The sequence below is a fragment of the Filicampus tigris genome, chromosome 17 (genome assembly GCF_054856515.1).
Source record: "Filicampus tigris isolate MCC_2025a chromosome 17, RoL_Ftig_1.0, whole genome shotgun sequence".
NCBI classification, from domain to species: Eukaryota; Metazoa; Chordata; class Actinopteri; order Syngnathiformes; family Syngnathidae; genus Filicampus; species Filicampus tigris.
The window spans coordinates 7,966,359-7,980,028 of NC_141233.1; the positions used below are offsets into that span (position 1 = coordinate 7,966,359).

A 13,670-nucleotide genomic window follows, 5' to 3' on the forward strand; every position below is an offset into this window, starting at 1 on the left:
CTGACGCTTACTTCTGGGAGTCTTGCAGAAGGCTTGTAGCGTTGATTGAGGCAGGATTTTGTTTGGCGTAGTTTAGCCACCCACGGGCATCATACTCTACCCAGTCAGTCCCGTGACTGTGGCCCAGCAGGAAGTGATTATCTTTTTCACTCTTCAGAAGGAAAGTGTGACCTGATATTGATGTAAGAAGCAGTGTAAGATTCCATTGTTCTATTGTTCTGCACACAAGGATAGATGATAAAAATAAACAGCCTCCCATGGGACTTCAGGAAAATGTGTCTCCAGCCTGTCTGCAGGTTGTGTCAATGCAGGCATAATGTGCATAATGTGCAAATTAAGATGGTCTGAATGAAGTTGCTGTATACACAATTACTGGTACGCCAATTCAAAAAAACAAAAAATAAATAAAGGTCTCTTGTTTAATTCTTATTAAATTGATTTTTTTGTCAAAATCTACTAAACTGTCAAATAAATAATACCACGATGTGACTCAAGGGTTGCATGTCAAAGAGCTCTGACGTCAGAAGTCAGCTTGAAATCTGCCTTCATAAAAAAGGGCATAAATGAGATGCTTTCAAAGGGTGTGTTTGACGGGTAAAAAAAAAAAAATCACACTTCACGCTTTCAGTTGCTTTGAGTGCTCCTGGGAGAGTACTCTGCATGGTCTGTAACCATGGCAACTATGGGAGAACAACAATAACGCAGCAAGGACTTTTTGTAGCTGGTCAATCTGTATGAAGGAATTTTGTGTTAGTCTATTAATGCTGGGATCATGCTGTCGATTAAATTTTATGACATGGTAAGGCAAGAAGCGGAACATCCTTGACTGACCGGACAATTAGATACCCCTCCACAGAAATAAAATTTAATCTTGGATCTGCATGAAAAAAGTCTGCCTTTACATGGACCTATTTAACTGAATGTATATTTTTGTGATGGTCATGAACAACGGTCTAGAACTGCACTGAATCATACTGAGCGGCTTGTACTGACATTATTGTGGGCCATCCTCTGGAGTGAACATGAAATATGATTGGTCAAAGAAACAGCTCAATTGCCAATTTGAATTAAGTTACATCAGCCAGCACTACTGATTCTGAAAGTCCTAGGCAGATTAGATAGACATAAACCTCTGGAAAAGAAACACTAGAAAATAAAAAGATTAGCCTGTTTGGAATAAATTAATACAATTTCATGGAGGCATACTTGAGTATGTTGTGGCAGGTGCGAGCATTTTCATTTATGCCATTTACAGTGGAAAGCTCGACATTTGATGGATGCTCGGCTCACCTTTGATCTCGCCTTCAGCAGGGCCATAGTAGCTAAAAAGGCGAGCCAGCAGGGTTTCCTCTGATGCCCCGGGCTGCAGAACCTCCTCCTCCATCAGCCACAAGAGCCCGCGGGCCTCATCTGTTCGGCCACTGCGCACCTGCTCAATTGGACAGCACACACAAACAAACAAATCCCCCACTGCAATGCTTCAATTTTTGGTCATTTCAGAATGATAAAACAATTCATAAGATCACATTCCCAGATGATTAGTACAAAATAGCTACTTGACTGGGAAGAATGATAAATAGGCAGGATACTGCATTTTAGCTTTACCTTTTAATTAACTTTAATGCAAGATGTTCTCTAAAATGTCACTAAAAGTGTTTTTTGAAAGCAGTAGACCCAATACTGATGCTGACATTGGAAATTACAATTTACAAAAGTAATAGTGCTCCTGTCCTATGTGCTGATAATAACAATACCACTTAAGTTATTTTTCCCTAAAATAGAAAGAAAGACCTTTATAAATGGAAAGAGGAGGAGAAGGATTAAACGGGGACATTGATTACGGGGGACCAATGGTTTGCACATACAAACTTTTTTAATCTGATGTCATCCATCCATCCATTTTCTATACCTGACTTCATTCAGGTCGCTGGTGAGGTGCAGCCTACACCAGCTAACTTTGGGTGAGAGGAAGGGTACACCCTGGACTGGTCAAACACAGACAAACAACCATTCACACGTAAATTCACACCTATGGACAATATTGAGTCTTCAATTAACCTAACATACATGTTTTTTGGAATGTGGAAGGAAGCCGAACACACAAGCACGGGAAGAACATGCAAACTCCACACAGGAAGGCCAGAGCTGAGATTCGAACTCCACATATTTGCACTTTCTATCGAAACACTCCCACCAAGGTCATTTCTGTGTAACTGGATTCAGCTACCAAATGTGCTTTTGTTCTCTGGTGCTGTCAAATAAGTCACCAACTTTTAATATTGCAGTGCAAAAAAAATCTCACTTTTTATCCAGCGCTGCGCCACAATCTAATGGGCTGGCCTTGTGTCACGATGCATATTTCCACAGGATTACTTCTAATTTGGACCAGCAGGTTTTTTGTTTTTCTGTGTTTTTGGAGTTGTTGCTAACAGTCAGAGAGATAAACAAAGCAACAGGCGCAGAAGAACAAAACCGCTGCTTTAGTCACTTTTGTTGTATGGATGAAAATGAGCTGCAGAGATAATGATCTCCACGCGGCAGTAATGTGTCTGCAGCCTGAATGCTTCCTTGAAGAAACCAAACCCACGAAACCAAAATCGGTTTCGGCGCCTATCAGAAAGTGACATCCTTATCAGCAGTGCACGCTACACTGACTGCAACACAAAGTATCAGTCTGGAGGAGACAGGTGACAACTATGTGGCTTTCATTGAACGGTGATAAAATAGGTAGAACTGAAAAAAAAATGTAGACCCCATCCCTCCCAAATAAAAAAAAAAACATTTGATCAACAAAGCATCAGGGGACTGTAAATAGGAATGGAAGGATTGTTGGTGTTTTTAGAGAGGTGCTGTTCAATGGTCCACTGCCTCTGTTCACAATCCCATTAGAATGCGGATGAATTAAAGAGCAAAGCACACAAATCAAAACACATTGGAATAATACCAACATGATATATGACTCTCTAAATTCTCACAATTTCTGTTTCCATGGTGCAGATCACAGGCTGCAAAGGCCAAACATTGATTCTTCGTCTTTTGAAGTCGATGCTCTAACCTTTTTTTTTTTTTCTCTCCCTGCTCCTAGCTTCCTTTTCTTTAAACCCTCTGCCAAACAAATTTCTGTAGTTGAAGGCTACAAAAAGAAAACTTCTGATGCCCACAGCTGATATTTATTTCTGAATTAAAGAAGCACCAATGGAATACCAAATGATGACGGACCTTAAACGGTGACCCAAGTCCCATTGGTGTTTATGAAAGGCCTTGCAAGGTGAGATTCGTTTAAGGAATAAACTTACAAGTGCTTGGCTTGACGCTTGGTCCACCACTGCCACAGAAAAAGATGTGTTCGGTTCCGTGTCATCGAGGGCAATCTCAATGTTCTCCTGGTGGAAGAGACACATTATTACATCTTAAGATGGCTACCTCGATCGTCGGTGACTCAATAATATTTTGACAGTTGACATATTTGTGTATAACCCGGCCAATCATTTTCTATAGCGCTTGTGCTCATTAGGGTCATGAGTGAGCTGGAGCGGAGGCGCAGTACACCTGCCAATCGCATTCCAGTTGAAAGGATATTGTGAATGACGATAAAGGAAAGAACCCCAAACAAGCAGGGATTCTGAAGTCGCATACATAATGACATACAAGCAGGCAAGAGGAATGTTGTGACTTTACCGTGACCTTTACACTAGACAAGTGTTTTGAGGCAGACAGTACATTCTCATATGTTGGATCAGCGAAGGTATCAGCTTGGTTATTTCCAAAGGAAGCTCTCAAGATTAGTGTAATCATTCTGGGATGATGCATTTACGCAAGCCAGATATGCAATTAAGTCACGTGTGTATCACATTTTCTCACAGCGGAACACTGGACAAGAGCTTACCAGAGCAGATAGGTCCTGTAAGTAGGACCATAAGGATAATAATTATAAGGACCGCTGGTTGTTAAATCAATTAAAAACAAATTGCAAGACCTTTAATTTAAATTTTAGAAAAGCCCGATGACAATCAAAATGTAATTAAGATATGAAGAGGTAAACTCAAACGAAATGTTATGTTCTCTCTGGTATCAATTATGCTTAATTTAATAGCATTCTCTGGTACCACAGTTAGAATGGATGAAGATTGTTATTATTATTGTTATAGCTTCAGTTCCCCGGAAAATCCATGATGAATTATTCGGAGTCGCAAGCATCGAATAGAACACACTATAGCAGAGAAAAAGACAAACTCATCCAATTCTGCAGGAGTGCTTAGAGACATAACCTACATGTGACCCCAGATCCTGAAATGAATGTTGAGTGTCACTTTCTGAATGGATATAAAAAAAAAAAAAAGAAATTCAAAATGAAAGAAGTCTGGTTCAGATACACGGTTCAAATGCTGTCGGTACCAGCAATCAAATTAATTAAAAATCCCAACTCCCTCACATTTTATTATCTATTCGTTGTGAAAATTAAAATGCCCTTTTCAAACGTCTCGGGCGGCTACTTATTGCTGCATGATGTCCTAAAAAAATCTCTTTAAAATGTAATGATTATAAGTAGTGGTAATAGTAGTGTGAGCAATATTATCTTTGTGGTCAAATTCAATCCCGAATGTTGTTGCCAGTGAGTGTGCAAGCCGCAGTACAGCTATTTAATAACTAGCAGATTTTGTATTTTCTAAAACGTCTTGTGGAAAAAGAAAGGAAAAGGGTGTAATTTCTCTAGCAGATGCTAACATTTCAAGGATCATGTGGAGTCAAGTAATGATAAATTACCTTGTCTAGAGGAACAACAAAAAACAGACATGCAAGCAGCTCACAGGCTGTACTGGAAATGTGGGGAAAATGTTTGCAGGGCTAATAGTGCGCACATGACAGATGCCAGTGTTCAAGTTGACTGTGTGTGTGATGTAGCCTAAATGATTTTCTTTTCTACTGTGGAGATGCAATATGCGGGAGAAATACAAAAACAATTCGACCAGCTGCGGTATGCGACAGATTTTAATTCTTTAAGTACAAAGTCCATTGTGTGATTGCATCACTTTTAAACCTGCCTGTCACTGCAATTATTGATACAGAAAGAGGTTTAAAAGGAGTTTGACCCAGTTTCACGGCTCCTTATAGTCTGAAATGCACTGACAAAGGAGAATTATGCTACACACAGACATATGCAGTATTTCATTTTGCTCCACTTATTTGTCACCCAGGCGAGAGGTGAGGATGGTGGAGTAGATGGAAAATCCCAGCTTCCATGTTCAAATCATAGTCAGTGATTTGTGGTTGAGTGTGCTGTGTTTTAAAACGGGACCAATTGTAAGGTTAGATTTTGAAAAAAAAAAAAACAATAATATTAATACTTACCAGCCATAACATTCCACGAAGTACAACTGCACTATCTAATGAAAACAAGAGCTGTACAACAATTTTTCCTTTACAACAATAATATATGTTTTATTTATTTTATTTTGTTTGACTCAGAGGTATTTATTTAACAAGTTTTTGCTATTGTTGGTGTCAAACTTGCAGGTGTTTCTATTAATTCCGTTTTCTTACTTAGCTACATGAGAGGGACAAAATACTAGAACTACTTATTTGGTATCATCAACACTATTTTGAAACTAAACGTGACGGTGTGAAAGGCAAGAGAGAAGATCAATTGAATTCGGACTATTACTCTAGCGGATATGTCACAGCATTGGAGCAGGGCATCTCAAAGTCAAAGGGCAAAGCTAAATTGTCATCAACATCAAAGGTCAGGGACAGTTGGTCATGATAGATGTTTTCGATACACCTGCCTATACAGTAAATGGTGGTGCATCCAAAATAGGCTTTTATTCTGCTTTAATAAAAAAAAATGACTGGCTACGATATCATTATTACGTCATGACAATGCTCACAAAGTGAAAAAAAATGAAATTCACTGTTACACTGCTTATGAGGGGAAAAATGAAAGACTGAGGCTGTGCTTTACTTGCCCACTTTATGGACTGTATTTTTCTAAATCCTTCAACAGAATCTGTTTTTCTTCAGCAACAACAATTGCCATCTTCCTCTCTACATACACAGCATCATCCAACTTTCCTTTTCAATACATGTCCACCCTGGTTTTGTTGACCATGGTGCAGTCATAAATTGTTTGCTGCTGTTGTTGTTGAGTGACATTCTTATGGCGTTCAAGCTTATAAACAAATCTTCTAATAAACGTGACTCTGGTCTTCTTTCAGTTCTGACAGTTGACATGTTATTGATTCTTTCTTTTTGCACTGATTATCATTCCCTTCGGTTTATTTTTGGTCGATAGCCTTGTCTTTTCTTGCGGGTAAATTCAAAGTGGTGTGTTCTTTCTGTATTGTGCACTGGTGTGACTATCTTGTGGAAATGGTGCTGTTGAAAATCACCCAAACTAATCATCTAAGCAAGTGACATTTCCTAAAAAAAATTTTCACTGGGAGATTTTTGTGAATGTACAGTGGTACCTCTACTTACGGATGTATCTTAATGCGAAATTTTCAAGTTATGAAATGCCTCAACAGGAAAATATTGCCTCTTGTTACGAAAGGTAAAAATACAGTTTGGGCTGCTACTCGCAGCTCCAGAGTTTACTGAACGCAACATACTCATAGCTGCTCTGCCATTGGCTATTACCTAGCATCTTCCTGGCATCCCATTGGCTAAGAGGGACCTCTACCGTATGTGTCTATGTGTGTAGATAGACAGGTAGATAGGTATATACTGTATGTGATGGATATGTCTATGTTTCGCCAAAGAATATGACCGTAATGTATCGACAGTCGCCATGTTATTAAGTCAGTTCTTTACAAAACGCCAGGCAAAAACCACTTCTGAGAGAGAACATGAACCAAAAAGCAATGAGGGCAGCAATTAAAAGGTAAATGACCATCATTTTTTATCTTTACTCTATACTTTGTTTTTTACATCATGTACAACTCTCATTTATTGTGCAATAATCTAACTGTAACATGTATTTGTTACATATTTTGATGTATTTTCATGCTTTATAAAACATTTATGTCTGAATTTTGGGGGGGCATGGAACGGATTAGGGCATTTACATGGAAAACACGTCTCTACTTACAAAATGTTCTAGTTAAGAAATTTCTTCCAGAACCAATTAATTTCGTAAGTAGAGGTACCACTGTATTGGCAGAGTTGATGAGTATGAGCTTACTCGCTAATTTTGAGCTCACGCTTGTTGGGCAGTGACCAAATCCAGAAGATGATGGAGCTGTGATGAAACAAGCTTTCTGTGTGTTTTTTAATTAAAGCAATCAGATAGACATGTTTAGGGCTTCGTTTAGACTCCTCTGAGTGCCATTCCAGTTATTTTTTAAGTGCAGAAATGGCGATACACCTCATTTATTTCATCACATTAGATGCTCATGTGTACTTGCAGGCAGTGAAAGGATTTGACTTTTTAATGACACTTCATCCGAGACGATCGAGAAACGTGGCAAAGTACTTTCAATAATGCAAAGAGGGCCAGCAAAAAAAAAAAAAATAGGGCCCTCACAATAGTAACACTATTGGTAGTGCTGCCGGTGGGCGTGTCTCCCCAAGGCTTGTCTTGCGAATGTTTATACTTTGATCTCTGCAAAGGAGGTGAAGCCCAGCATCGCTAATGAGAAGGTCTAACACACGAACCACTTTGGCTTGTCACATGTCGTGACAGGTGGGACAGATAGAGAATGTGATATGTGAAAGCATGCCACACTGGGGTTGATGTATAATGTGAGAAAACGAGCGGGCAAAGGGGAGAGAGGGAAAATGTCGAAGTTGAAGTTGAAGTTGAATGCTGAGTGTATAGCTTTCACATGCTCTCACCTCCTTGTATCTCTCCAGCTCCTGAACAAAGTTGCGCTGGTAGAAGAGTGTCTGCAAACGTTCTTGAGTGTAGTTATGGCATAGGTCGTCAAACGTTGCGCCGCGGTCCTGCTTTACCAGCCTGGGGTTTTGAAAGCCTGGCGTGTCCACGATGAGAAGAGAGCACAAGGGAAGCTGGCCGGATTTCAAGGCCCTGAGGCAAGAAGAGAAAACAATACTTTAGACAATGATTTATTGATAACATTCACCAAATCACCTCAAGCTTTAACCTCAGCTCTTTACACTCCATCCCAGCCCTTCCTAAACTTCATGCTGAAATTTATTTTAAAGCTAAAATCAAGTCTTAGCTAAAGTCTTATGTGCTTAAAATCCAGTAATGAGTAAAATCCCAAACCCTCGTTCTATCCTCTTTTCGGGAACGCTGCTGATTCAAAAAGAATAAGCAGAAATGATATGGAACTGAATCCATTTGCATTGCATAATAGTCGAGTCAAAGGCATCACATCTTTTTTTCTTAAATAAGATACTGCTTCAAGACTAGAGAAGGAATACTAACCGGTTTATTAAACAAATGAGGATAGTGAAGAGTTCTGAGTACAGCCCAGTGGCCATGGCCTCTAAACACTCCATGGCCGAAGTCTTAGGTCCTGGTGTGAAAAGCAGTCAGAAGTGCATCAAGATAATACAAGAAAACAGGAGGAAAAAAAGCATCAATGAACGTGATTTAATCAGTTGGATTATGAGAAGTAAAACATTTTCCACAGTCGATGCTGGAACCAGCTACTACATCTGCATTAAAATTGTTGTATAATAGCATCATATTTTGAATATTACGCTCAATAGGATAAAGAATTCAAATTGTGTCGGAAATGATCTCAGTAATTTAAGGCTTGCTCTTGAATTCGGCGAATCAAAGAGTGTGGCTTTATGTTGGTGCTAAATTGCAATTGCCAACTGTTAAGTTATTCTAACTGACTCCAATATCTCATAAAAGGGCGAGTTTTATGGTACCCGAGGGATATTTTCAAGTGTGCTAATGCATCCAAGACTGGAAGGTCATTCTGAAGGGGGGTTGATACGGAAAGGTGAAACTGAGGTCAATTCTGACCTGCGCTGTATTCAAGTGTCCTTCCAAGTGCACTGCCATGGTGGTCAGAGTATGTGAAAAATCAATGCGTGACAATTATGATTTCAAGGACAATGAATGAAGAGAGGATCCAAAATTGCTTGTCCTCACATAAGAGTGTGTACTTATCCGTCAATACCCATTGTTAAGCTGCGGCATTCATTACTAAGATAAGATTTCCTTGCTCCTAAGCATGCAGTTCCCCTCAGGTGAAGGAAAAATGTGTTGGAGGGGGAAAAGAATGCCAGCGACAAAGAGGATGCATGGCGGGGGTACCTGCATCTGTTGTGCCATTTTCATCCAAAGTTTGGCGGATGCTGCCGGCTCTGGGCAGGGTGCCCTTGGCCTGGTGCTTGAAGATGGAGGAGGAGAGCTCCTCCAGGGTACAGCCCAGCAGGTAGGCTGCCTTCTGGGCCCACTCGTGACGTGCAAATTGTTTCCTGCCAGCTGAGAAGCATGCATGAAGACCTTCATTAGCCTTTCTGACAACCACACGTTTGCACATGGCTGGCCTTGTATTTGTGGTAATTCTTTCTCTGACACTCTGGATAATGGCCCTGGTCAGAAGGAGGCTATGACAGTTATCGAGCGCATGCAATAAACTGTACGAAAAGCATGTATTGGGAATGACTACAAAAACATACATCTTAAATGTAAACATGTCAGCCATCATCTTCAGTTCGTCATCTTATTTACATGATGATTGCACTTGACTAAGGGCGGTAGTACACATTTTCACAGAAAAAGACAATATAACAGAAAAAAGAACTTTTACTTTAACTCCAAGACTAGAGAAGTGGTGCTGATATTTGTGCAAACATCGGTTTTAATGGGCCGTGAATTAATCTTCTAAGGCTTGAAAGAGGCACTCGGAGAATTCACACAGAGAGAGCAGTAGTCGTGGTGCTAGTAGATTTTATCCATCTGACAGATCCCCTGCAGGGTCAGTAATAAGCAGGAGGGTTGCACAGACATGAAAAGACATCACCTATCTGTGAATCCTAAATATTACGCATTTTCTTTAATAAATGCTTTCTACTACAATTATTTTAATTGTGGTTAACTATCAAGGTGTGGAAAGTTTATTTGGCAAAATAATTAAGTATTGCCGAAAAAAATAAGAACAGCAGTAATGATTATACATCATCATGCCTTTTACTCATGCAGTGTTTTCCTGGGATTAGTTTTAGCGGATTAGAGATCATTGCTGCCCCCTTGTGCTACAATGCTAAATTGCAAATGTACACAAACTACACAGGCTCATTATTCTTGTTTATCTATAAAGTACACATTTCCTTTAGGAATAAAGTCCATGTGAATAAATCCACCTCTTACAATGAATAAAAACTCAAATTAAAAATCGTTTCCTATCAATAAAAAGTCCAAAATTTCTCCAGGAAACGGGACGGTGGCCCTGTCTGAACAAGGTTTAGATCACCCTTGAATTGCTTAAAAACATATTACAATAGTGTTTTGTTTTCTAACAAACACAGTGCTTAACAAAACCAAAAATATTCCCCTTCAAACTTTGACTAAACCACAGAGCAATATCAACAACTTTAGGACACCTACTGGTTTCCAATGAGATTCTTTTTTATTCTATTAAAGCAAGAGAAACTTGCCCTGGGTTTCATCATAAAATATAGCTTCAAAAATAGAGACCAAACCTCAGGGTGAAACAATGCAGACTGCTTCTCCCAAGCTCCATTTGTATTATAAGACAAAACCCAAGTCAAGCCTTACATTGTTTGGGTTTTTTTTTGTTTTGTTTTAATGCTGTAAGAACTCTGCAACAGCCTATCCAGATTTTAGGGTTTTAATGAGATATAACGCACTGGTTATTAATGTCATTCATTAAGATTCAGTGGAATATATGTTTCAGTCTAGAACATCAATGTGTTCCGAATTTCAGTCTAACTATGCAATCCAGAGTAGCTAGACAGTTCAGATATGAAAAATACATCTTAGTATAATGTTACCGCATAATGAAAAGAGAGGGCAAATATCTTCAAAAAGGAAGGTTTTTCTATAGTAACACTTGTATTGTATTTTATGCTTAATATGTGTGCATGAAAGGCATTTTTTCTCATATCTGCTGCTGATAAGAAGTGCCTTGTTTCCTCTTTCCGCATTCAATTTCAGAAAATGTACCTTTAGTAGCCCCTGCAGCTCCCAGGTGGTAGATAGCCCCAAGGACTAGCCAAAAAGCTCTTTGTTCATCAGAACTGACCCCCAGAACCTTCATGGCTGCTTGCAGCTTGGAAAACTGTTGGGATGCCCGTTGCTTATCCTCCACCTGGTGAACATAACATCACAAACTACTGAAAGGAATCTTACTTACGGTTTGGTTAAGAGCTACAAGGTATTAAGGTTTCATTTGAAGAGCCATTCGGTTGTTGTGAGCATGTTTACTTGGTTGTTTATGAAGTTTCAAGATGAATAATATACAGTATCGATATAAGAGGATGGATGAAAGTGTTTGAATGTCAGCAGTTGCGGTAGTTTGGTTTGGGTGTAAAACAAATATGTCATGATGCTTGAAAGGGGCAGTAGTAGCTCATCTGTAAGTGACCTGGGCTTTTTGAACCTGAGAGTCATGATTCAACTCCTATTGCAGTCAATACAAATGGCAGACTAAATGTTGGATAGATGCTAGTCCGCTTTCTGACTACCTTCCAGGCATACTTGAGCAAGGCAGAGTGTAAATTACATTTTCCATTCAGAGATTATAATCAGTACAATATATTAAAAAATACATTGGGAAAAAAAATCTCAAGACTGCCTGCTTCATATAAAATATCAGTCTATTTCAGAATTTTTAAAAAATCATTTTCTCCAGTAAGTAGTCTACCTTTGTCTGAGGCATGATCCCAAATGCATTACTTTCAGCGAAGTGGTTGAGGTGCAGCTCAGTTCTAATGAAAAATTACAAAATGACAAAGATGTTAGCTTTTCTCAAACAGATACAATACACTCACCGGCCGCAACATTAAATACAGCAGCATAATCTATCTAATAAAAGAGATGTATTAAAAAACTGCCTTTGCAAAGATAAATTATGAAAAAGAATAAATAAGAATAAATATGCACATAGTTCTTGTGTTGAGTGTCATTAGATTGTGCAGGTGTACCTAATGTTGTGTCTGGTGAGTGTATATCAACATGATAGATAAGGTGTAGTCCGGCTCTGTGAGAGACTACGGCGCACTGTGCATTCAATTGCCCAGTCAGTAGTGATCCATACCTAAGGGAGCTGTCGACTGCGGCCATTAAGTAGTAAAACACATGAAAAGTGGACTCGCCCTCTGGTCTTCTTGTCACCCTCATCTTTTCCAGGAGCATGGTCTGCAAGGCAACGGCACAAATAACAAGACATAGAGGGGGCAAAATCACACAGACAAAAAATAAATACATAAATAAAGAAATACCTGGATTGAGGCTGAGGTCACTAGGCCTGACTGGTCAAAATCCAAAGAAACAACATGGGAGAAACGGCTAGCATTTCCATTCATGCCGCTGGACGCATTCCCAAATGCTTCTAAAACTGTGTACACCGCCTGCCACTTCTCCACTGCAGACAAATCAGAGTGTTGTAAATAAGTGTGAATAAATTGTGACATACTTTATTTTTTACGGCCTGGATCCCTTCCAACATACTGGAGAACGTTTTGTTGGTGCTGCCAGCAATGGTGACCAGGTATTGAATGATGTGTTGACAGTTTGTAGTCTTGCCACTGCCGCTCTTGCCCAGCAAGACTATCGACTGATCCTGGCGAGTGGTCAAGAGCTTCCGATAGGCAGACTGAGCCATGCTGTAAATATGGGGGGCGGTGTCCTCCCTTCTACAGCCTTTAAACATTTGCATCACCTGTAAGAACAAACACACATGGAAATAGAAGGCAAGAGTGGCTCCTTGGCAACCTTTTCTGCGTGTTCTAATCTATTAGATTCACTATACGGACAAAAGTATTGAGCCGTAACACTTATTCATTTCATTCAATCCCATTTCAAAAGGTTTAGAAAATGGGGTCCGTGCCATGGAGTCTACCTTTACAAATATTTGCCAAAGAATGAGTGTTCTTTGCAAAGAGATCACTGAATTTGCCAATATCTGAAATGTGTTCCCTTCAAGATATTTCATGGTGAAATGTGAGGGGTATTATCACAAAGGTGACACATTTAGAAAACTAACATTGCAGAATGATTAGGCAAATAGTGCATACAAGCCACCAAACACTGTGATTAATTAATAACTACGGAAATACAAACCTCGTCTGGTATTAAATCAGCCCCAAAAAGGGAGCCTGAAGCTTCATGGCACTGAGACATAAAAGCCTTCTATAGTAAAATTGCCTGTAGCTTGATTACAGGTAGGCTATGTCGATGTTTTACATGATAAAAATGGCTAAGAACACAGTAGAAATTGATTTATTATTGGCATTGACTTTAGCAAATCCAAATAACAAAGAGTGTTATGCCCCATGAATGCTAGCTGTAGCTCACCTTCTCCGAGTACATGGAAGGAGCACTGATGGGGTTAATGACCACCATGTTGGGCCCAGCATGGGTGTGCACCAGGTTACCGCCATACCGCTGCCGCAGGGAATGCATCACACTGGACTCATTCAAGTACTGAAGAGAGGCCAGGTCCTCCACTCGCTCAAACAATGGTGGGTTTGCCTGACATTTAAAGTCATGAAAAGTTTCACCTGGC

At 39.6% G+C, this 13,670-nt stretch overlaps 1 protein-coding gene across 8 annotated transcripts in view; it reads right to left on the reverse strand.

The window, feature by feature from the left end:
- The window catches only part of LOC147133169 (unconventional myosin-XVIIIa-like), a 58,707-nt gene that overhangs the window by 30,060 nt on the left and 14,977 nt on the right, over positions 1-13,670 (reverse strand). For 5 of the 8 annotated variants that reach the window (XM_086012538.1, XM_086012537.1, XM_086012536.1 and 2 more), the window contains 12 exons: positions 13,460-13,636; positions 12,614-12,824; positions 12,385-12,527; positions 12,201-12,301; positions 11,808-11,871; positions 11,108-11,252; positions 9,233-9,403; positions 8,387-8,477; positions 7,831-8,023; positions 3,297-3,383; positions 1,291-1,432; positions 12-171 (listed from right to left, as the gene is read on the reverse strand). In XM_086012538.1, coding sequence (XP_085868664.1) covers positions 12-171; positions 1,291-1,432; positions 3,297-3,383; positions 7,831-8,023; positions 8,387-8,477; positions 9,233-9,403; positions 11,108-11,252; positions 11,808-11,871; positions 12,201-12,301; positions 12,385-12,527; positions 12,614-12,824; positions 13,460-13,636 — 1,685 coding nt within the window. The remainder of the gene's footprint in view (positions 1-11; positions 172-1,290; positions 1,433-3,296; positions 3,384-7,830; positions 8,024-8,386; positions 8,478-9,232; positions 9,404-11,107; positions 11,253-11,807; positions 11,872-12,200; positions 12,302-12,384; positions 12,528-12,613; positions 12,825-13,459; positions 13,637-13,670) is intronic. The other 3 variants (XM_086012539.1, XM_086012535.1, XM_086012533.1) reach the window with 1 other exon arrangement.